Source organism: Cheilinus undulatus, linkage group 9, assembly GCF_018320785.1.
Source record: "Cheilinus undulatus linkage group 9, ASM1832078v1, whole genome shotgun sequence".
Classification (NCBI taxonomy): Eukaryota; Metazoa; Chordata; class Actinopteri; order Labriformes; family Labridae; genus Cheilinus; species Cheilinus undulatus.
The window spans coordinates 44,495,096-44,520,509 of NC_054873.1; the positions used below are offsets into that span (position 1 = coordinate 44,495,096).

A 25,414-nucleotide genomic window follows, 5' to 3' on the forward strand; every position below is an offset into this window, starting at 1 on the left:
GAGAACTGGAGCGAAATGTCCCAACCAAGCACCAGCGAAGAGGTTGGTAGTAAACATGTATGGTTCTTGAATGTATTTGCATTTTAATATAACATTATAGTCACTGTGGCCTTTAGAAAAATGTTTTTGGGGAGGTGGGGCAGTGCACTGTCGGCCCCTGTGGCGCGGCCTAAGCTTTTGTCCTTAATGGCATTTTTCCCCCCTTACTTTTACTTTTACACTTTAAGTAGCTTTGAATCCACTACTTTTACACTTTTACTTGAGTAAAAAGCTTCAGTTGATATTTCAACTTCTACAGAAGTCTTTTTAAACCCTAGTATCCATACTTCTACCAGAATGTGAATAGTTTGGACACCTCTGCAAGTATTTTATACTAGTTTAAAATGAATTATTTTACATGTTGAAAACTGAGATGCAAATGTTAATTTAAGTTTGCAGCACTTCAGCTAAATCATCTAGTTTGAGTGTGCAATATTTCTAATTCAATAATGTAAATGTTATATTATTATATAACAGATAAGATAAATATTATAAGTAGTGCTCACTGAAACATTTCAAGTTACCATGCCATATAAGGTAGGCTAATTTAAGCAACTACAGTTTATGCAACAATGGCAGGTAGTGACCCACTGAAGTTTGACATGCCATCCACTCGGCATTAACAGTGCCCCCCATTGGCAGGCCCTCTTTTACTGAGTCCATACCTTCACAGGTGGTGCGAAAGAGTTTGATTCCCAAAGGAATTCAGGGGTGATGTTCAATTAATTTGAGTACAATGACAAAAAAAATTAATAAATAGATTGTGTGAGGACTGTTCACTTACAGTTGAAGCTGTTTTGGATTTGTAAGTTAACATACAATTTTTTTAACTATTACTATTCAGTCTGACAGTGCGCTGAAAAAAGTTACAAGTTCTAAATACTTAATTTGTTTAAAACAAGCAAACTTAGGTTAATCGAGTTCTTTAGCTTTTGTGGCCAAAAGGTTAAAGGTTACATAATCTGAGTGAGGTACATTTTTGCAATCTTTTTGCTCTCACAGTGATGGCGCTTTGTTTTATATCGCTCATACAAACAAACAAACAAACAAAACAACTTGCGGACAGCTAAAAGGACAAGTCAAACACCATCTGCACCTTGTGATATCAAACATATCACTTCTTACTGTTCTCCTCAGCTATTTTCTCCATCCATGGCAAGTTCTTTTTGACCATGGTTAAGTTAAAGTGACTTTAAATCAATAGGAGTTCCTTATTCTCTCTCAAAATATGTGCAGGTTTTTATCCAAACAGGAAGTCAAGTCTCATTAGTTCTAGACAGCAAATTTCAAAATGAACTTGGTTGCTTACATGGAGAAAGCAAGTAAACTGTAACTCTTTAAGAGTTTAAGAGCTGTCAGTTCTATCAGGATTATTGGATATCAGTGAGTCATTTTGTACATGCACTCCTGCATATTTCTAGATAAAAACATAATGGCATTAAGCACTGTTAGTACTTTGAAGCTTTCCCCTATTTCTTACTTATGGTTTCAGACAACACTGTTGATGTGGTGCAGCATTCATTTAAAAATAAATAAATCTAGTCAAGATAAAAACAAATACTACTTATCATTAATGCATTAATTCCCAAATGTAAGCAACTGTTGGGAATTGCCTTATATTGTCAATGAAGACTTTTAAAAAAACGCAAAATGATTGTATTTTTAATGTGATAAAAATTTTGATGAATCATAATTTGTTTTTTAAAAACTAGAGAATGTAATCCTTTGGCAGACCCAAAGTTGTCATCTGAGCAAATTTCATATTTGGTCATCATGTGAGACAAATTGTACTGCAACACTAAAAGTAGCCAAATTTGCAACACAGACAATTTACCTACATGTAAATACCACTTTAACTGTCACATTTCTGCCTAAACTGCTCTTATTTGTGCTTTTGTCCCGTATCTATAACAGATTCGTGCTTGTGCTGTTGTGTGCAAGGAGGTCCATGTGTCTGAGTGAGAGCACCTTCCTGCATGTCTTTAAGTCAGAGGTAATCAGGATTAGCTGCATCACAGATCATCCACTGCAGCTTTACCTCTGCACCCACTTTCCCTTTCATCTTCTGTCTCTCTTTTTTCTCCTTCTCTCAATGCAAAGTTAGTTATCAATCTCCTGTGCAATAAATAATTTAATAAATCAGTCAAAAAAAAAAATCCAAACTCCTCTCTTTTAAATATCTAGACTGTTACTGACCAAGCACCTTAAGCCTCACTCCCTCTGACTCTCTCTCCTGAGCCTTTCCCAAACTGTCCTTGTGTTATCCAGATGTTCAATTAGGATTGAGGCCACAATGATGCTGTCATATTCCAGCCAAGGCCTGAGGCTCTGTGTAATCAACCTGATCTCCTTATCCTCTGCTGAGCTGATAATGGGATATACCTGTTGCCTCCTGCCTCATCAGCACCTTAAATTCTTCTGCACTTCCCTTTCTCAGACACAAATGCAGACCTTTCTCTCCCACTTACTTTCCTTTTATTTCTGCCTTCATATACAGTAAATGGACAAAAGTATTTGGCCACCTGACCATTACACCAACAGGGACTGTTATGACATTGTATTCAAATACATGTACTTTAATATAGAGGTGGTTCCCCTATTGCAATGATATCAGCCTCCACACTTCTTGGAAGGCTTTCCACAGGTTTTTGGAGTGTTTTTTGTGGGTTTTTGTGTTCAGTCATTCTGTGGAGCATTTATGAGGTCAAGCACTGATGGTGCATGAGAAGGGCTGGCTCGCAATCTCCATTCCAGTTCATCCCAAACGTGCGCAATGGGGTTGGGGTCGTGGCTTAGTGACTGTTGTTCCTAAACACTTCCACTTTCTAGTAATACCACTCACAGTTGTCTGTTGAAAATCTAGCAAGGATGAAATCTCACAAACCGTCTCATTGCAAAGGTGGCATCCATCACAGTACCTCGTTAGAAGACACTGAACCCTTCAGAATGACCCAGATGTTTGCAAATGGAGACTGCATGGCTAGTAGGGGTGAGTATTGGCAAGAACCTCACGATACAATACGCATCACGATACTTGGGTCACGATACGATAGTATCACGATATTGTCAGGATATCACGATATTGTGATATATTGCGATATTCTACACAGTTAACTAAGAAAAATGTAGAGATGATGTATATGTAAATCACACAATACGTCGGTGGTGTTCCCGCTATATTTCACGGCAGCAAGACAGAGCTTGCAAACAGCATTTCCTTTCTTTAACTCGCTGTTTGTGCCAAGGGGGCAAATAGAAACACCTAAATTCAATAATGAACAGGTGTGGACAAATACTTTTGCCCATATAGTGTAGCTTGTCTTAAAGTCATGTGAGAACCCACATTACAAGTAGCCTGGAGGAAAAGTGCATTCAAGTTCCTACTTAACTAATCCAATCAAACTCAAACATAGGCCTATTTATAAATTACATTTAACAACAAAATGGCTTACCAAAGTGCCATATAATCAAAGCATTAAACAAGACCAAAAAAATCAAAGATAAGTTTTAGAGCAACGATTAATTCACTAAAATGGTCACAGTGTTACAGCTAATGATGTAAAGCACATAAAAAGAAGTCCTTATTTTTAAGACAATAGACTTTTCTCTGTAGCCTATTGCATTAATCTGATTGTTAGTACTGGAGATAATTCAACCACTCCTTTTCTTTGCTGTAGCTTTGCAGTGCAACCCAAAGGTTTCCCTGGCTGTAGCTATCTGAGAATCACTCTTGAGTTGTGTAGTTAATTAAAGGTATCTACAACGTGATGGGATCTGAAGTAGCGCTCTTGGAGAGCAAGGTACTCTTGAGTTGGTGTGGAGCAGCAGGCTAAAAAAGCCCGGAAATCACTTATTTTGAACATTATTTGAACATTTAGGTATGGCGAAGTTATCACAAATTTAGTCATGCTAGGATAGCAGCTAATGCTAGTCCCTCTGTGTAAATGTTGAACCGTAAAATTTAGTTTTGGTTTCCGAGTGAAGAGTCTCAACTTGGGTTTCGTCAATTAAAATTAATGTTTGTACAAATATTTATATGTTAAATCAGTTAATGCTTGAAATTGTTACCATTTTTTAACCAATTTAGTTAACATTATGCTAATGTTAGCAAGGAATCTAGCTAACCCAAGGAAGTTAGCATTGCATTAAGGTGCACCTGTCGTTACTAGTGTTAGCATTCTTATGATAGCATTTAGCATTGTGAGGACCGTGTTTTTAATTACACGAAGTAGCTGTAAGTATCAAGCAATTCATGCAGTTCTAAGTTCTTTACAAGACAGCAGATAAAATTTGGTGTCAAAAAGGATTTAGAGCAGTGATTTTAAATCTTTTTTTTGCTTTCACCACAACGTTTAAAACCTTTTTTTTAGGCTTTAGGCGCCTTCTTAAGCATAGACATAATATAAGTAGACATTATATGCCGCTATACGTCAATGTATCCACCATATTGCCAGAGGCAAGACCGTTCCATAAACAAATCCAAGTACATGAGGGATGAAGGGTTTTGTTATTGTTTGAAATGTTATTCCACACGATCACAAGCACAGGAGTGAGGCATCTTGCCCAGGAATTGCCTGGCAAAATGGCGGCAGTGTTGACGTACAGCCCACTGGCCAATGCGGCGTCTACGTAAATTATGTCTATGTTCTCAAGGGTACGCCTTATTCATATATTCATGCAGAATAACAGCCATATCACTATACAGCACCTTCAATTGTTGTTGTTGTATTGGTCAGTTAAAAATCTATGGTTATACATATTGCCATGGCACACCAAGATAGACCGTTTGGGAAACACTGATTTAGAGACTAATCCACCCTAGTTTTGATTCAATAAAATAATAAGATAATAATAAATGATTAAAAATAATGAGAAAGACAGTATAAAAAATAACATATGAACTAATAATAAAAGAAATATAAAAAAGTTAATGAATATGGTAAAACATTGATTATAAACTTAAAAACTGAATAGCTGAAATGATCAGGTGTCAAACAAACAGTCTTGTTTGATTTTTTTATGGACAGTAATAAAAAAAAATTTGAAATTAAAATGTGAATTTAAAGGCTGAATTTAATAACAATATGATAATATAAAAACAAAATAATAAGGACAATAAAAAAATAGTAGCGATGGCTGTTAACAGTAGTAGATGAACCAAAGTATTGCATCATCCCCTCTTGTTCATTGTCAGAAGTGAAAGTATTAATACTTGTCATTTCTATTAACTATATTTTAAAAAGTTATATAAAGTGAAAATGAAAACAGAAGCTGAACTTTTTTATTGTAAGAGAATTTATTCCATAAATTGATTTCAATCTCATGTCTTTGTACATGTAAGAAAGTGATTAAGCTATATTGTATTGCACTGTTAGCAGAGTGTCTTGTTACATCCCCTGTAATAATAAATAGCTACTATAGCAGTATTAGTTCTTCATTATCTACATGGTTATGTATACTTGTGCTCTGTATTTACATGTAAGAATGTGTCTGATACATGCATTTTTTTTTTTTTTTTTTTTACTTTTCCCTGGGGGGGGGGGGGCACAAATGACACTTCAGAGCACAGGTAAATCTCATTGGCAAGCATTTTCTCTATGTGATTTTTAAAGTGTGTTTGTGTAGAAGAGCTAGCTGTATGTGTAAGTAACAACATACTGAAGCTAAATAACTTTTGTATTGCTGCTCAGTTGTCAAATTTTTAAAATTATGATCATTATTATTCTGATAGAATTTGTGATCAAAATCATTTAACATGATTACTCTTTTATTGACAATATTTGTTAACAATTTAAAATTTTTAAAACTGAAAATAAATAAGCTAAAAAAATATTTACATGAAAAGAGTAAACTAATATTGATACGATTGACCATATTTGATGTAGTGGTGATGAACTCTAGTGGCTAAAAAAAACAGAAGCACTGAAACATTTACCACACATGACAAAACCTGGACAATGGCACAAAAGGGCATGTAACACGGTAATCATTCAGATTTGATTATCTTGTTTCCAGGATCATGGGAGGCCAAAAACATACTTGGAATCGAAACTCGATTAGTTGCCCAGCACTACTCAGCATCCAGACCCAGGGTGGGGTTTGAGGTTGACCGTCTAATGGATTTGTCAGCGCTTTGCCTCAACCATCTGGCACCCCTAAACTCTCCAGGTCCAACCATGACGTCACGGTGAGCTCTCGCATGTTTGTGGTATCCTCTCCAGTTTGGTTAGAATTATACAGTAGCATAATGATTAAATAAAATCTAATACTTCCAATCAACTTACAGGATTTGATTAGTTTTACTTTCTCCAGGGGCAAACCTAGTATGACACAGACAAAATCAAAGATGTTTTTGAACATATCTATTCTGTGGCATCCACGGTGCTTTAGGAACATGTTAAGAAGTAGATGATTGGAGGTCTGGTCAGACCCCAGGATGAGACTGACTAATAAGCTTTACTTTCTTCAGTCTCCTCCTGCTCATTATTCTGTCAAAAGGTAGACTGTAAAGCTCATGACTGGTTGGTTGGATAGTGTGACTGCGTCACCTGTTGGGATTTAAACTGTAATGAGGATAGAATAGGATAGGAAATGCTAGGGCTGGGCAGTACAGACCAAAAGTCATGGTCACAATATCTTGATATTTTACTTTCATTTTAAGTCAAATCCCCATTGGCTAAATGACATCCAGCAGCACGATGTCAACCTGTACATGTAAGATGAAATAAAAGATAAATAAATTGTTTGTAAAATTAAAGAAAAAATACTTATTAGATAAAAATGCCCCTTAAAATAAATGGAATCAAATATTAATAGATTAAAAAATAATGATGAAATTGATTATTTTGTGGAAAATAAGCTTATTACTGTAAGCTGTTCTTACTATCAGCCATCTTTAAATAAGCATTAGGGCCATGACAACCCCAGGAAATACTTTTACCTTTTATTCAACTTACTTTCTTTAACTTTAAAGGCAGTGAACTTTCTCAAGACAGTAATGGCCAACATGCATGAACAAAACCATTCTTGTTTTTTTTTTTTTTTTTTTTTGTAAGAGAAAATGCATGCAGGATCTTAATCCGAATAATCTCAGAATCTTAATGCAAAAACAGGATAAAAAGTAAACCACAATGCACAATCTTCTGTGCAGCTGCTGGAAAAAGTTCAAATCCCCTTGGGCCGCTGCTTGTTTGCTGTCTTATTAGATGATGAAGAGACAACCCTTGTATACAGGGATGATGTCCAGGTGATACTTTTCTTTGCTGTTAATCTGTGATGGCTAATGGACAAGGATTGTTTCCTGACCTTCAGGTGGTGCTACTTAATCCTGTTAGCCCGAGTCAGCCGCTGTGGCAATCTCAGCAGATCTGTGCTGGCTTTGCCGCACTCTGGACCTCTACACCAACGGCATGCAGAACCTCTTGTAGACACGCAGGTAAGGAATAAGAGTTTTGTTTGTTGTCTGTAAAGTTGCAGGAGCTGACAAATTGGCTTGTAAAATGAATGTCCAAGGTGATGCATGCTGTTGTGACAGATCATCTTCACAAGCTTCTGATTTGTTTCTGTTGAAGTTTGCGCTGCAGCGTCTTATCTGAGGCTTAGATGCACTAATCCTGGTTAAATACTATGATAGATCTTGTATCTTTGTGGTGCCTTGCTCTTACTTCTGCTCTTTTGATAGATAAGAATGGTCTAGTGAAATGAATATCTTGCATGCTTATTCAGGCCTCAGACATGCAGAGGGCTGTAGTTGGGAGGGCAGAACTGCGTGGTTTAATCCAATGGGACTAGCTTCAGATTAAGCCAGGCAGGAGGACCCTCTGATCCCTGCTGATGGAGAAAGTGTGTCAAGAGTCACTCGATTTGACTACAAAAAGTTTTCAAAGATTGATTGTCTTTGGTGATAAAATCTAGAATGCTTTCACCCAAATGGTATTAAAAGCATTGTACTAGTTTAAAATGAAGAAACGGTGCACCTGTATGTTTCTAGATACTCTTTTTCATTTTGATTTGGGATGGTAGTCTTATAAGATCTTGACTTGAAGTGACAGACTTTGCAGCTACCCTTGTCCACTGCTTTCCATATGCAGGAAATCTTGCAGGTTTTGGGGCTTGTTTTTCCCTATGCACACTTCAGATTTTGTTTCCCAGCTTTGGAGATAGAATTAGCGATCTTAAACCCATCAAACTGAAACAGTCATTACAAATTTTGCACATCTGGTCCCTTGCAGCTCTCAGGTCATCATGCTTTGCACAGTTCAAAAGGAAATTGGACTGTGTTCCGCCTCATCCAAATCACACCACTCACAAAGTCTGTTGGAATACCTTGAAATCGTCTTTGTCAGTTGCCAGAGAAAAATACCTGATCCTTGCTGTGCAATCAAGGATCTTTGGCTTCTAGATCCGTACGATTTTGATACATTTCAGGTGTAAAATTCTGGTTTTACAGAACACTTTCTAACCATTTTCTATAAACTCAAGCACATGCCTTTTTTTTCCATGGAGGTAATGTTTGTGACAGATTTCTCCTCTAACTGATTAAACTCTTGCCACCTGTGGAGGCCATCCACAAAGCAGCTTATGGTTAACTGCAGCCCGAGTGAGGTTTACCTTGCACCTCTTTGCTCTTTAGCCTCCGCTGACTTTTCACTCCTGACTTTTCACAGATTTTCGTCTCTGGTAGACAGCCAATCTAGTAGTAAAAGCCAGTCTGCACTAAACAAAATAATTTATTTCATTATTAAAAAGTCTAAACTTAACTTGAATTTTGAAGCTGAACTGTCTTTTTAGGGTCTTGATTACATTGTTATATCTTATTTTGCATCTGATAAGGATCCAGGGATGATTTTAAGCATTTCTCTTTAATATTGAAGACAACTTTCAAATCTTGAGTTGAATTGCCTGATATGAGCAAAGCTGAGCAGGCAGGCAACCTTCACTGGACCTCATTATCTCGGGTTAAGAGCTCTCAGTCTGTCCGATGAAGAGGGCGCTTTAATGAATCATGAGCTATTAAAGAATTATCATCAGCAGTCTTAGAAATGTTTGATGAAGGGCTTTTGAGAAGTTAACTCTGTGTGGGTTCAACAGGATGTTTAACTGGGTGGTGAAAGTGGTCCCCCAGCCCCCTGAAGCTCCTGGGACGGAGGAAAATGCTAAAGCCCCCGTTGCTGTAAGAAAACAAACACACGTGGACACATGCACAGATGAAAACAAAGAACAGAACACATACTGTGTTATTTTTGGATGTTTCTGCTCTCTCATTGTTTTCTTTCTCTTTGTCTCTCTGATCTTACAGAACCATATCAAAAACAAAGATGGTGAGGATTTGTTCAGCTTTATTTACACTATTTGCACTTACATGACACACTACTAGTACTAAGAGATGTAACAATACATTGTTAAAAGCAATATAAATATGAACAGTTTAATCAATTTGACAGGCGTCTTGGTAGATAGTTTGCACACCCAGTATGCAAAGGCTGTATACATCAACCAGGCTGATATATGACCTGCAGGTCATTACACACTCTCCCCTCCTGGTATGCAACCCCATCTGACCATCCTGCCTCTCCAGTAAAGGCATAAAGAGCCCCTCAAAGTAAAACAAATACATATACCTTGTGGCTTCCCTCTTGACGTCAGTAGGTGAAGCAGTAAAACTCGAGGCCATATGACAGTATAAAGGGCATAGTCTAAAGCAGTGGTTCTAAACTAGTCTGGCAGCAGAAGCCACCATCATCTCCTTAACAACAGATTGTGCCAAAATTCTGATATTTTTTAGTCATAACAAAAGGTTGTTTTTTTTAAGAAAAAAAAGGCAGTTTGTATTTTAAAGGAACAAACATTGTGATAGAACCAAGACATGGAGAAATACCCTTCAAAATAAAAGCACATCATAAACTTTCTGGCACTGTTTTTGCCAAATTCACACATCTGCGACTTTAGCCTAGGGTTGAGGTCCAAGGTACAGCTGCTGTCTGTGTCCTCAAGACAGGAATGCACCAGCTTTCCACTGATAAGGCTGCTTGCTTATGACAAAACAGAATTCAACCAGCATAATTTCAATTCATAATAAGATGGTGATAATTTAACATGAACAGTCATTGATTTACATAGTCTGCATCACATGCATTTATCAGACTTTGTACAGTGTCAAAAACAAACAATAAATCCAAATAGATAAGTAAAATCCAGTATCTAAAAGTAATAATACATCCTAATCATAACAGACAAATAAGAATAATGAACAATGTTTTTAGGCAGTGACAGTGATTTAATTGTGGCTGAAGTACAAAATTGGCCAAAATTGTGATTAAATAATTGAAACTTGATTAACTGCCCAGCTCTAGCACCTGACCACACATCATTTTATGACAAACAACCATTTGCACTCACAGGAATGAAAGTTAATTTGCTGATTAGACAACCTGAGAAAAATGACAACTGCATCAGCTGGAAAACAGGAAAGGGCCCATCATGCTGTTTCTGTATACTTGTAAAAGATGCATTTTTAGGTAACTACACCAGCTCAAAGTAACAATAACCATTTATATTTTTAGGACCAAAAATAGGCAAATGTTTTTTTTTTTGTGTGTGTTTCTGTTTTCTGAAAATTGAAATAGAAGAATCATACTTAATCAAATATTGGCTTCAATTTCAAGTCTTTTAAATAATTAAACACCAAATAATCATATTATATCATAAATGATTTGTTGTTACATCCTTGAAAGTGTAGAAATGCATTAATTATCTGTGTTAACATGCATTGTCTGTTTACATGTAAGGATGCATCTAAAACATACATATTTGTTTTTTCCCACAGCAAAAAACACAGATGAAGGTTCAGAGGACAGGTAAACCTGGGAGTAGCTAGCTTTTTCTTTTAAATTTAGAAAGAAAGTGAAAGTGCGGGATTTAGGGGGCATATGTGTCTCAAAATTCAACTTCTTCTTTTATTCCTCAGTCAAACCCAGACTGGAGTTTTAGGTTGGCTGTCTAATGGGTTTGTCAGCGCTTTGCCTCAGCCAACTGGCACACCTCGACTCTCCAGGTCCAACTCTGATGCCTCGGTGAGCTCTCAGTTCATAATAAATCTTTTTATTTCAGTCAAGCATTATTTTGGTAACGCAACCAATAAATTTCTCTTATTAAATTCCTTAAGTGAGTCTCTGAAACTGGAAATTTAAGGGTGAAATTTTAGAGTGAGCTTGTCCTATATAAAGTCAAATCAAGAAGACATTTAGGAGTGTTTTTTTTATCAGCTTTAACTTTTTCTTCTCTTTCTTTTTCTATGCTGCCCGACATTAGGGGGAGGGTGGAGAAAGGTACGGTTTGATTAGACAGGACTTAATGTAAAAAGCATGATTCAGTGCTTAAAGGTAATCAAAGCTCTTTATTTCCTCCAGGCCCGGGGTGATTGGCTGGGTCTCTCAGGGTTTGAACAAGATGTTACCTCAGCCTGATGACAAATACAAAGAAGTAGACAACGAGGAACACACCGAGGTGAGACTCGCATCAAGAGCATGATCATCCATTATCATTAATAAAAGTCTAACAAGAAATTGGAAGAATGTGATCAAGTTACTCCTCATGTGTAGATGAAGACAGAATAAGAAGTGTAGAAACAGAAAGGTAATCTGTCTGTTACACCTGACTTTAACTACTTAAAGCTGCCACAAGCTTTCATGACTGATCATGTGTAGGGATTAGGCTTACAACAGAAACCACAGGAGGGTACAGTCAGGTTAAAGCCCTGCTTTAACTTCCCTGCTGTCTCATCATGTGACTGGTGGCTCTCTCACCTGATAGCCTCAGTGCTGTGCTGATAGTTACCACAACAATTACCACAAAACAAATTAGAGAAAAGGTTTGCTTTGACTCTTTGACTACAAATAATTTCCCACATCCCCTGACAAATATGGAAGAGTTTAAAACCTTTGCAGGATGATAAGTAATAATATTTATTGAAAGTTATTTTTCTCTGTTAGGTCCCAATGTGCAGCTGTGCTTGAACAGCATTTGTCTGTGGGAGAAATAATATGTTTAAAGACTTTATAATGCCAAGGATCCCCACCTAGCATTACTTCTAGTTGGAATCCCATCAAAATTAATAAATAATACATTTGGTAAATGTAAAAAATGAAACATGTAAATGTTTCATAATCAACAACTAATAGTCCTGGTAGTTAGTCATGTCTTTCAGTGTCTTTTTCATTTCTTTAATAATGATGTCCTAACAATGATCAACAGTAATAGTAAAAGTGACTATATTTTATTTTTCTCTTTTGTTATATATTCATTTGCTATGTCTTTAGTCTATTACAAACAGTCCTTGTTATTCAATTAACAATATTCAACAGCAATAGTAACAGCAAACATTTAAATTCAAATTAGGGAAGTCGGCATTAACCCTGAAATCATGATACCATTAAGGTCCCAAATGAACACATCAAATACTTTTTTAATCACATTAGTCTTTGCTAGTTTGCCCCTTAAGTTGTACTTGTGTGTGGTTGTTGTAGCAATGTAGAAGCTGGTTAAATAGCATCTTTCTACTGCCACAGTGACTTAAAAAAGAACACCACTGCTCCACTGAATGTCTCATTTCACTCAAAAAACTCTCAGACTGCACAGTGGACAAGTTGAAACTAATCTGCATTGTGCGATCAAACATTTTTACTGTTCTCTTTGGTTATTTTTATTGATATTTTGTCTGTAGCAAGTTCTTTTTTTGTGTGGTTAAGCTAACTTTATTACATTTGAACGACCAGAAGTTCTGAATTTTCTTTCAAATAAAAGTAGGCTCTTATCCAAACAGGAATAAAAAGTACCGTCAGCTTTAGGCATTACCACTTACAAAATAAAAGCATAAAATAGGAACAGTTTCTTCTGAAAATCTCTTTACAAATTCATTAACTTTAACTGGATTACTTACACAGAGAAAGCAAATACACTAGGACTCCTGAAAAGTGCAGATACTGTCACATTGATTCAGGATTATTGGATGTCAGTGAGTGATTTTGTACATGCACTCCTGCATATTAATGAATGTAAAATAATGTTAAATACTAAATTTCACATAATAATTACTTTGCCTATAAGTTGTGGTTTCAGAACTCACTGGTGTAAGAGTTCAGCATGTTTGAATAATAAAGAAATCTAAAATTCATTATTATGAAGAACATCTTTATACATCTAATTGATTGTCTAATCAGATTTGCTTCGCATTATCAATATGGACTTAAAATTTAGTTTGAAATACATAATAATTTAATTTTAAGCATGCTACCACCTTTGGTTAATTACTATAATTCAGTGGTCCATCAGGATTAACAACTATAACAGTTTGGCACTCCTTATTTGAACGTATTTCAACAAACAATGTTGATAGTTGATTTTTATTTTGTTCAATTTCCTCCCCTCTTCCTGCCAAGTTTCCATGACCCCACCAGTGCCCCCTGGGCTGGACCTCCACTTTAAATAAACTCTGTGTTAGGGGCCATTGTAAAACAGGGATTTTATTGCTCTATTGAGCTCTATCTGTAACCCACATGGGGTGCAGACATGCTGCCTGTTCTTAATGAAGCTGATGGAAAAGCAAATACCAGAGCAGCTCTAACCTCTGTGTGGCCAACATCAGCACAATAGGATCATATAATATTATTATTTTTTTAAACAGCATACATTTTTTTTTTCTAATGAAAAGCACAACTATGTTAATCCCCACTATCTGTTGGCTTAAATTTAACTGCTTTTGATCTTTTTTTGTAGATATATGATGTGGAAACAATGCCAGGTGTGTATCCCCATTATTTGCCTCTGTTTTTTTTTTTTTTAAATAAAGATATTCTAAACTATATTTGGTTTGATGTTTTAAATCACCAATGATCCAAACCAGCTGCTGTTTGATTTGTGTTTGTTCAGATTACGATCCCCTCCCACACATCCCTGTGGTGGAGATGCACTCAGACGATGAGGACGACATAGAGGATCTGACCCCTAAATTCCCCAAGTGAGTAGTAAATGAAAAGATAAACATACATACACATGTTATCACAGGTAAAAAAAAAAAAAAAAAAACTAACTAAAATGCATGAGGAGATCTGACATCTGCCTTTTTCCTGCAGTGTGGTGAACTGGATAAGACAGATGGTTCCTCAGCCACAAATGCTGCCCCCTGGTGCCGTACCTATAGAACCATCAAACAAGGCAACCAAGTCGACACGCTCCTCCCTGGACAAAAGTACAAACTTTAACATACTTTAAAGTCACTGGATATTTTTAACCAGTATTTTATGTCTGAATTTCTTATTTTTCTCGTCCCTCCAGTTTTTTCTCCACCGCCTGAATCACTCAGTGGAATCTCACTGGATACTGACAGCAAATCCTCAGGGTACGCTCTGATTCCCTTGGTGTGATTTTAATGACAATAAATCAATAAAATAGTAAAATAATCAGTGCAACAATAAAAAGGTTGAAATATTAGCACATTAAAGTAGTTAAATATTTTAAGCAACTGAAGTAAAACTTCAGAGCAGACATTTTCAATTCTAAAAGTATAAAAAAAACACTACTTGCACAAGTAATTTACTACTGTAGCACATCTTGGCCAGCTGAAACTTCACTCTAGAGCTCTTCATCAATCCTCCATGCATCTATTTTGGGTTCAGTTATACATCTGCATAATTTTTTGTTTTTACCTAAATTACCTCACCTGCCATGTTGCCAAAAAGGGAAATCTCTAACTTGTGTTAACCCGTATGTCTGTTGGCAGTGTGGTTGGCTGGTTCGTCTCCGGATTTGGCCTGAAGTTGCCTCAGCCTGCACTTCCCGCTAAAGATGAGCCTCAGGTAACTTAGAAAAGAAGAGCTGCCAACTTTTTCTGTTAGTTGTTGTTAGTTTTTCACAAATCCTGTTCATAGCAATTCAACTGCATTTTTTATTTGACTTTTTTGTTCCTAGGGTGCAGCTGAAATCCTCCAAAAAGGTAAGTCAGTGTTTGTTTCACATTTTCCCCAAGCTGTAGAAAAATCCCATTCCTAAGAGCCACAATTCACAGTTCAAACAAGTGGATCACATAATGTGAAGTGATAAAAGAAAAGATTTCTTTAACAGTATGGATTTTTTTTTATTTCTTAAGCAAAGCTCCTACTGATATTTCTCTCTTTTTCTAATTTATGGGATCTATGTAATATCTGAAAATAATTGCTTAATGTTTTCTGTTGAAGCACCCTTTTTGTTTTTTTCACCCATAGTTTTTGAAGAGGTGTTTTGGTCGGACGGCCGGAGCCTAACTCAGTCCCTCTTCTCCTTCTGTTTCAGGGGGGAAGGCGCTGCGAGCCCCTTAAACAGCAAGGAGGAGACGACTGGGGGAGCCTCTGATTTCCACAGCAAACAGACACACATAACAAAAGAAAGATTTTACTGATGGCAGCGCCACATGTGCTATGCACTTTCATACAGATAGCAGGCAGCTGTGTAAAAAGATATTATCAACTCACCTTACTGTATTGAATACAGTTTCATGAATGTATTAAGACTTAATGAGAGCACTGATTTTATTAAAACATGTACTGTTTATTCTATAGTTACTAAGATGTGATTTTGTCTTAAAAGTAATTTGAATTTGCACATATTCTGTGCTATGCAGTGCTGTAGGCATCAACACAGCCATGAATTCAGACAGGATTTTTATTTTACTTTATTAATTGTGCTTTAATCTGCACTATAAATCCATGTTGCCATGTTCACATGCAGAAAAGAGGAATAGGTGATTAGAAGGTGATGTACAGGTCACTCAGTTTCATGCAAACTCTTACTGTTTAGAAGCATTTCAACTCAAGGAGTACAACCTTTTGTTCCCACTTATCATGAATATGGAAATAATATTTTAAAGGCAGCTATGTTCGCCAGTTATAGAATATATTACTGACAAATTCAAATGAATATCTATTTTCTTGATTTTAGAAGTAGACGTTTTAAAGGTTTATTTTTCCATATATAAGTCCTGTCTCAGTTATTCTGCTTTAACAAAATCAAGTCCATTTTCAGACTGATTGTGTCACACTAGTAAGTAATTTCCAGTTTTAATAAAAAGTTAAGCACCACATGTAACAGCACTACATGCACTGTAAGATTGATTTGGATCCACTTGATGTTCTTGCAAAGCTTTGAACTGTGAAATGTGGCCTGTGGGTTTGAATTGTGTTATCTCAGAAGGTTTGACTTGACTTTAAAGAACCATACCCGCTCTCACTGAATTCATTGTTACTGTTATTAATATGGGGTTGTAGGAAATGTAATAACATACTGTCATGTAAGGAAACTGCAGGAATAATAAAGATTAAGTATGGACATATCTATGAATATGTGTTCATTGTATGAGTAAACTGCTCAGTGGTTACAAAGGAAAACAAAGACTCAGTGCCACATCTGAGTTTTACTCCTAACCTTGGTCTTGGAGTTTCCCCTTAGCCCAGGGGGTTGTGGTGAAATCTCCCACTCCGAATGGGACGACCCCTCAAGTTCTTGATTTGTTATCGGTTGACGCTGGTGGTGTTACATGTTTAGATGCAACAATACCAGACATTACAATTATAAAACTTTTTTTAAATACTTGTTTGAAATTTAAAGGAGAGTTATGCATTCAAGCAATATTTTATTCTATTAAATTGTCATAATCTTCAAATCCCGCCAAGGAATTTTGAGGTTCATCCAACACTAAGTTTGGAATTTACCTCTGGAAATTTTCTAAGTGAAGAGCCTTGTAGCCCTAGCCCTTCATCCTACCCCTCAGTTTCAACTAGAATCAGGACATCCAGTGCCTAGACATGAACCTGAAAAATGTAGAGGTAGGGGTTAAAGGGTGAATTGGAGTAAATGGAACTGAGCCTTTCCCTGTCCTTTCTCATCTGAAAGATGCAATAACCTTCATACATCCTCATTCATAAAGATATTGTTTTGCAACTCTTCACGACAGAGAAAAGAATTAGGACCGATTAAAAAAAAAAACTGGGAGATGCATTTTTTTTTTCTAATTCTGAGAAAAACCATTAAGTTCTTACCTTTAAAACAAGGTAATTGTTATTTTGTTGGGCCCTAATTACCTAGAAATTTTATTTACCCATGTGGTAACTATGAAGTAATAAGTTAGCATATTACAAGTCATAACTTGGAAATAAGTAATGTTAAGGATGAATTAACCTACTAATAATGTAGTAATTGTCTTTTTTTTCTGATAAACTAGGGGGTATTTTACCTAACCCTAACCACCTGACCCTAACCAGAACCCTAAAGATTATTTAAAAATTATTGATGAAGGACTCACTTTAATTTGGTGCAATTATCAAGCAACTTACATAGAAAATGATCATCTTATTTCTAAGAAATTACTTCGTAAATTACCACTCATTTATCTGGAACTGCCACAATATTATGAGGGTTATGGTAAGGGTTAGGTTTAGTGGGTTAGGGTATAATGCCACCTAATTACCATTATTGGCACAATATTACAGGAATTACTTGATAATTGGCACATTATTACAAGGTGAATACTTCCTTAATATTACCGAGTTATTTCTTGGTAAAATGCCAACTTATTACTAAGTAATTGCCATCTTATTCTTCAGAAATTACTAGAAAATTATGACTTATTACTGTGAAATTACTCAGTAATTAGGGCCCACTAAAATAAAGTGCTACCAAAGAAGAATCATTAGCCTTAATCCTCTTCCATACCAACAATCAGCAAACCTCCCTGAAATGATGATCTTACATGTTTATGTGTATATTAAGCAGTCCCCATAGAAACCCTGTAGTGTACCTAAACTTGATGTTTCATTTCCACCATAAATCTAGATTGTGATGTGTACTCAAAGCTCAGAATAGCCTTTTACACTGTGTATGATAAGACCAGATACGTTATCAGCATCATTTATTTCCATTACACCTTACATTATACACATAAATCCACCTTCTCACCCCCTCATAGTTTCATCCAAACTTAAACCTGACATGGTGCTGGAAGACGTGGATTCAGACAACGAGGGCCAGCAGACTTGTACAGATCATACCAGAAACAACAGAAATCTTCAATCAAATAACCAGGAAACCCAGTACCAATCAATTCCCAGTTCCAATGCTGTTCCAATATCACAGCCATCACAGATTGTGTCAAAAAATGCTCGAGAAGACGCAGAGACCCAGACTGGTCGATGGACGCCGTTTATCCAAAGCATCAAAAAGGAAGCTGAAGATGTGGCTATGGCTACCATGGAGGAACGGTAAGAGAGATGGAGGAGGTGAAAGATACAACCCCTAGGCATTTTAGCTCACTTTAAATGGATGCTTATACCCCATTTCATATCAAAAACTACAGTTAAGATATAAGTAGTTATTGAGTGCAGATAACTTACTGGACCCTTACAAGCCAACAATGCCAACATAACCAGTAACAAAGAGGAATTACGCACACATAAAAAATTTTTTAAAAATACCTAACCCATACATGATTATCTTCTAGTTTAAAATTTGAAATAAAAAAGTGAGAGACTAGTGGTCAAAGTATCAGCAAAAACATAAGTCTTATTAAATTCAGTATTTCATAGTTTACTCTTTTTAAAGCCCTATCTGTGTAGTTTAATTTAAAGATCATGTTGGAAACTTTGGTCTGCATTTATGGTAGTGCTTTATAAACAAAAATCTCATCATGCTTTACTTAAACAGTCAAGTTTGGCCATTTCTATGAATCTTTGATTTGGAAAATGTTAACAAAAAGCTGTTAATACAGCATAGTTTAAATCATTTTTTCTGACACTTGCCCAGCAACAGTTATTCCAAACATTTAAATTTATTATATGTTCATTTTCAGTCTGAATGGTGATGGTCTTCTCTGGTTTTGTTGGTCATATAGAGAAATCATTATCAAGTTGAGTTTGTTTCATTATGGAATGGTTGAAAAAGAGCTTTACACAGTGTACAGTGTAAATTAATTTTGGGTTTGAGCGTGGGACATAGCGTTTTAACAACTTATAAGACATGGTACATCCAAAGATTAATTTACCAAACTTTCAAGCATTAACTTCACATCAGTGTGTCCTGTGCATCTTTAGCCTGTTACTGGAGCGTATGGAGTTTGCCCGTATGGCTGAAGAAGTGGCCAGGCAGACAGCTGAGATGGCCATCAGACAGATGGCCAGTGAGGCACAGTCCATCAAACTCTCACTGGGAAGTCAAGAACTGCTGGATGAGCCTGAAGTCGAGTAAGACTTCTTGTTTTTTAAAAAAAAAAGAAAAATGAAGATGGTTTTGTTTATATATTTGTTGAAAACAGGGTTAATTTTGCTGTATTTTCACTATCACCAGACTGCCAGTGACACCAGAAGAGGAGAGTGAAGAGGAGCACATAAAAATCACAGAGTAAGAAACATCCTGGAAATCCTTTTGAGTTTACTTCCCTCATAAACTGTATTTTGGGGTTTAAATTGTATGGTTTCGATGAGTTTATAGGATACCTTAAAGATTTTTTGTCACATTTTTAAAACTCAGATTTGTGTAATGTGGGGAGGAGGAAAAATACGTGTTTTTTAGGATATCTTTTGTCTTTAAATCTCTACAGATGTGAAATCAACCCCGAAATGAAAGTTTTATCAGGAATTATTCCATGTTTGATCCATTTTTTAAACAGAAATCCACATGTCAACTATTATAGGTCAATAGGATGCATGGTAAACACATGCATGATGCAGTCCAGTCGTGATTAAATCTGCTGTTTTTTCTGATTTAACTTTTTACTTGAGGCTCTTGGAAAGTGTGGTTTTCCTGCTTGAGAATCAAATCAATAGACCTGTTTCCTCCATTGGTTTTTCACCAATCAGGATACAGCATATTAGCATCAAACCAAGTGATGGACAACATGGCAGTCCTTGAAATATGTAGCAAAAAATATCATTTTGATTGATTGCCCATAGGAATTAAGGACTGATCTCACTGTTGATGCTTAAAAATTACTTAAATTTTGAAAGAAAATACTAACACCAATACTATAATATTCTAAATGTACCAAAATTATATTTTATTTTAGTTATTTTGAAAGTATAGCCCCCAAAGTGCCTGTCAAGATAAAATCTGGCCCTAGTACAAATGTGGCTGCTTAGCCTTCCCTGACCTGTCTTGTCTTTCAATATTTTTTAAGTCAGAATGAATTGAAAGAAGTAAAGCATTAGCTTACAATAGATGAATTATAATTGAGTAATAATACCAAAATATTTCACTCTTTCCTACCATTCTTGCCTAAAGTCTCCAAAATTTCTCATAATACCTCATTCTGATACAAACTCTAGTCATATTTCAGGCAAAGGCCTCATGCTGCCACTTGTCTTCACTCACTCAGTCCAACCTATGAGTCAATTTTGTATATGAATCAAGTGTAAACATAAAGAGAACATTTGTCTTGAGGACATTCAATCTAAGTTGTCAGTTCAACACCATGCAAAAAGATCAAATGCATTACAACACAAAAGAAGAAAATATTTCTGCCATCTTTGATTACTGTTTTGTTTAGTTCTTAACAAGAAATTAGTAAATATAACTGTCTGTAATTGTTTCTGTAATTCTCTTTTATGAAGCATCACTAAATGCATCTGAAAAAGGGGAATACAATATGCTTTAATAACCAGCATAGAGCAGGTTAGTTCAATACTAGTGCTGTCAGCTGATGGCTGAACATGGCCAGAAGTCTTAACTCATGCCACCTTTTAATCATTGGTTTTGTTTGATGTATACATCAAATACATACATACAACCAGTGTCACAGTTTAACTGGTGTTAGATCAACTGGTGGCATTCATTTATTAATTTTAAGAATTATCCAGTGTCTTCAAAGACATTAATGCTACTTGGGAAGTTTTTTTTCTGGGCCACAAAGTGCATTTACAGAGATAAATATTTGAAAAGAAAATTTAAGTGACTTTGTTGATGCCTGATTTAGACAAAATAACTGTAATTGTATGACAACATTTTCCAAGTAATGTTAATATATTCGAAATCAAAGCATTGCAGTTCCACTTAAGTAACAAAAATATAAAACATTAAAGGAAAAAAATGCCATATTCTACAAAGGTTTTGGTGGGCCCCATAAGATTTTCAGGTCTAAAATTGGGTCGCAGCTTAAGTTTGGGGGAAAGCTGCTGTAGAGGATCTCTAGCCTCCTCTAGTTGTACAAAAACGTCAGAGGAAGTTTTTTTTTTAGGGCTAAGGTATAGACGTTGCCTGTGCAGTAGCATAAAACTGGAAAAGGTAAAAATGTACTTCTTTTTTTCCCTCAACTGGACACCTAAGAACCCCCCGTTGTACTGATAGCCGTGTGTATTCATTTCCCAGTCTCGTGTTGGTCCCAAATCCCGTGGGTTCTCGTTTATGGTTCCATCCACGCGCTGCATCAGCATCACGACCGTGCCTAGCAACCGTAGCTTCGCTTGGCAGAAGCGACCCCCCCCCCCCTCCACTTCCACCCTCTCGGCGGTCTCCTCGGTAACAGTGAGCACCTGCTGCTGTTTAACGTCTGGAGTCGCTGTGGAAATGATGGATGGGGGTGTTACGAAACAGTTTATCAACCTTTTATTTTTCTAAACTTTGTATTATCTCCTATATGTTTTGAACCACCCGCCGCGGAGACCGTGTGACTTGTTGTGTATCAATGCTCGTGATATTTTCCGTTAAAACTATTAATGGTTAATGGACCAACATTGACAGAGAAAGTAAGTGACGTTTTCTTGTGATACTATCGTTTTAAGGTAGTTGAACGACCTAGTATATTTTATTAATGCGCCTCTATCTTTCAGTTAAATATCGAACTTTCTGCCGTGATGTAAACAGATAACAGGTAAGCTTAGTTGCTGACATGGGGACCAAGATAGCCGTTTCATGCTAGCAACAAAGAGGAAACACGATGTACCATTAGCTATCATTTAGTAGTGTGTTATTTACACACTGATATGTCAGATATGAGTCTGGATTGGGGATGGCTTTTTTTAATTCTCACTACCAGGGGACACAATTATATAAAAATATTGGGATACTCTTAATTTGACAGTCACAATGACTTGTAGTTTATGGAAAGAAATGACTTTCATTATCATGTGTTACACCAACTCAAGTATAAATAGTAATTCTGATAATAATTTAAAGCTGATTCAAGCAGCTTTTCAATGAGGTGAGAGGATTATTAGCCAGTTATTAAAGCCTATTATATTCAAAATAATGATTATATATATATATATGTGTGTGTGTGTGTGAATATATTAAAGTTTTACAAAAACAATCACATGTAATGAAACCTACTGATTTCTTTCAAAGAACAAAAATACAATTTACTGTCTATCCAAAACAATTGTAGCTGATATTGATATTTAAATGTAGCTCTGACCTAAAACTTTAGTCCTTAAATCATGTAATGTATGTAAAGTTTGAGGCTGAACAGTGAACAATTTCTGTCCGAATAACACACTTTAAAGTGTAAGGAATGACGATGAATAAAGTAAAAGACTTCTGCTTCAGTTGTTCCAGCCTAAACCTCCAAAAATTTATTTGTTTGTATTGCCATTATTTAAAGCTGATATAGTACAATTTTAAAACCTAAATTCAGGTTGTAAATATCGGCAGTAATTTTCATATCAGCCGATACAGATAATTCACTTTTTAAGCTGATATCTGATACCAATATCATGTCGATAATATCATGCATCCCTAGTTTCAATCAGGGTTCATTTGTTCAGCTTAAAACTATGACTAAATATATTTATCAACAACCTTTTTTCGATGAGGGAGGTGAGACAGACTTGCTTAATACAGATCTTTGGTGTTTAAAACTCTGAAAAAAGTTTAGGGTTGCAGACTGCTTAGTGGTTAGGTTGCGCCCCATATCTCTTGGCAGACCAGGTTCAGGTCCGGCCTGTAGCTCCTTTCCTGCACTTTACTAAAACTTTCAAGAGTGAAAATGACTAAAATATGACAGAAACTGAAAGGCATTTTAATTCAAAGACTAAGACAAATTTAAAATAGCTGCCAAAATTAACACCATTTCAACAGTCTTCAGTTTGAACATTTAAAACCTTTTTTGTGGGATTGGTTAGCCTAGTGCCTGGGCATATTTCTTTTTTGTGCCATTGTTTTTGTAATGCCCTGCCCCCATAAGAAATGTTTAGATAACTTCTCATCTTAACAAAACACCTACTATAAATCAAAGATTATGAAAGAATCTTTCTGTTATGTTGTGCTAAATTTGGTGTTTGTGTACGGTGTGGTCCCAAGAGCACAAGTTTAAATCCTTTATGTCTAGTTTTGTCTGGTTTTCCTCTATGGCTAGAGGAAGGCTGGGTCACAGTGCCATTTCAAGGCCTGATATTTTTGTCTTACTTCCTTCAATATGACGATCAGTGGAAGCATAACATGATGATAACTTGATCCCGCTTTGTGCCATGTCCAGAGGTTGTAACTGTCGTGTAACAGAGGTGAGAACAGGATCTGCAGAGCCAGCAGGGGAATGCAGTGCTGTGTGTGTATGTCAGCATGTACAGGGAGCTTCTGCTGTATCGTGCGCTCTCATACTCCTGCAATGCTGTAATGCATGTGAATTAATAGGGATGCAAAACATCATGCTGTTGTGGAATCAACATGTATGTCTTTAGGCATAATAGAAGTAGAGCTTTATTGTGGCACTTACATGGAAATGCTCTGACAACAATCATTGACTCACCTACCAAAATGAGTGGAGTGAGGTGCCCTGGGTGGCCGCCAGTTTTCTTCCTCTGGTCTACATGGATGTTACCTGAGTTTATGTTTTAATTTATCCATATTGACATTAGCATTAAGGGACTGGAGATCCATGTTATGTTTAAAAAAGTGAAGTCAGTGTAAGAATTAAATGAAGAATAACAACATACAAAATGTATTTAAAAATGACTTAAAAGGTAGCATGTTTGTGGACTTCAGCAGCTGGCCGTTGGCAGTTTATCGGTCTGTGGAAGGAAGCTGTTCCATATTCTGGCTGTCTGTTTTAGTTTGCCTTTTATACATGAGAAAATAATTTCTGTATGATTTTTGCCTCATAATTTAACATTTTTTCAAATATTCTGCTTTTAATGCTGTTTTTCTCTATTATGTTCATTCCCTATATATTTACAGCCTTGTTATAATTTGTAAAAGTTCAAAACAATTTTACTCAGAGCTGAAGTGGTTTACATTTTTGGACTTTTTTTGGTCTTTCACAGCTGTCGTACTCTTATTGATAATGAGATAATAATAAGATATACTTTATTTTTCCCAAGAAGCAATTTGTCTTGGGCAGTTGTGTACTTTACACAACTCAAAATAATATAACTCACTAATGTTTAATGGGACAGCTTTCTTCAGGATTGTAGCTCAATTGGACAGTTGTAAGACAGCCTTATAAATAGCTTGTAACATCTTTATTTTCTTTCACTTGTGCTGCAGAGAGGAACAGAGCTTAGCTGAGGAGGAGCAGCAGGAAAAGTCAGAGGAGCCTATCATCAGTGAAACAGGTCATTTTTTAAATTTTACTTCTCAGTAACTCTATCATATCTGCATTGTCACCATGCTCCAAATGTTTAATTCTTTTCTTTTTTTTTTTTTTTTTGACTTTTGGTGATTATTTTATTTTAGGGAAAAAATTAGAGCCAAAGGAGGAAGCAGAGCAACACCAGGCCTCTCCTTCTCCACCTTCAAGTCCTGAACCAGTTATAGCCCCTGAGCTGAAGGCTAAACCAGAACGGGAACCAGAACCAGAAACCAACAACAAGGAAGCTAATGCAGAGGCTGAGCCTGTAACCCAGCAGCCAAAGAAAGCCAAGGCAGATGGTCAAAGCCCAGACTCCGACAAAGCTAGTGAAAAAGTAATGTCTACTTGAATATTTGTGACTGTCCCTGGTTTCATAGCCACACTCTTCTCCTTTTTCAGGCTCATTTTTCTTTCTTCTTGATTCTTATTTTGCTCTTTTTTTTCTGCTGTTACCTTTTTGTCTTGTACTTCCCTGTCTCTAAATGTCCTTTATGTAAACCCTGCCGCTAAAGGGCTCTCAATCAAAACAATAACAAAAGATACTATTTTCAGTTTTGTGCCTCAATGCACTCCTATTCATGGTTGCATTTGAAATGTAAAGTTTCATTTTTTACTCATGAGATAGAACTTGAGGGATGTGCACTGTGGAGACAGAAAGTGACTGCTTTCAGAGGTACAAGGATTAAAAACCACATTGCATTGAAGCAGACTTACTGCACCCAGCATGCAGGCTTTCTGTCACTATGACCTGTAATGCTTTCTTAGTAAAATCTCAATCTGTGTCTTTCATTGATGAGA

General features: G+C 36.3%; 1 protein-coding gene across 1 annotated transcript in view; it reads left to right on the top strand.

Annotated features, from left to right (window-relative positions):
• Positions 1 to 25,414, top strand: part of LOC121514833 — a 27,144-nt gene continuing 1,730 nt past the window's right edge. The window contains exons 1-22 of the mRNA XM_041795204.1: positions 1 to 42; positions 1,954 to 2,032; positions 2,939 to 3,028; positions 6,055 to 6,226; positions 7,351 to 7,474; positions 9,130 to 9,211; positions 9,338 to 9,359; positions 10,865 to 10,895; positions 11,006 to 11,111; positions 11,350 to 11,366; positions 11,448 to 11,544; positions 13,813 to 13,837; positions 13,966 to 14,053; positions 14,169 to 14,284; positions 14,371 to 14,434; positions 14,816 to 14,891; positions 15,004 to 15,028; positions 18,032 to 18,323; positions 19,152 to 19,301; positions 19,405 to 19,458; positions 24,532 to 24,624; positions 24,785 to 24,950. Coding sequence (XP_041651138.1) covers positions 9,131 to 9,211; positions 9,338 to 9,359; positions 10,865 to 10,895; positions 11,006 to 11,111; positions 11,350 to 11,366; positions 11,448 to 11,544; positions 13,813 to 13,837; positions 13,966 to 14,053; positions 14,169 to 14,284; positions 14,371 to 14,434; positions 14,816 to 14,891; positions 15,004 to 15,028; positions 18,032 to 18,323; positions 19,152 to 19,301; positions 19,405 to 19,458; positions 24,532 to 24,624; positions 24,785 to 24,950 — 1,503 coding nt within the window. The 5' untranslated portion in view covers positions 1 to 42; positions 1,954 to 2,032; positions 2,939 to 3,028; ... (1 more) ...; positions 7,351 to 7,474; position 9,130. The remainder of the gene's footprint in view (positions 43 to 1,953; positions 2,033 to 2,938; positions 3,029 to 6,054; positions 6,227 to 7,350; positions 7,475 to 9,129; positions 9,212 to 9,337; positions 9,360 to 10,864; positions 10,896 to 11,005; positions 11,112 to 11,349; positions 11,367 to 11,447; positions 11,545 to 13,812; positions 13,838 to 13,965; positions 14,054 to 14,168; positions 14,285 to 14,370; positions 14,435 to 14,815; positions 14,892 to 15,003; positions 15,029 to 18,031; positions 18,324 to 19,151; positions 19,302 to 19,404; positions 19,459 to 24,531; positions 24,625 to 24,784; positions 24,951 to 25,414) is intronic.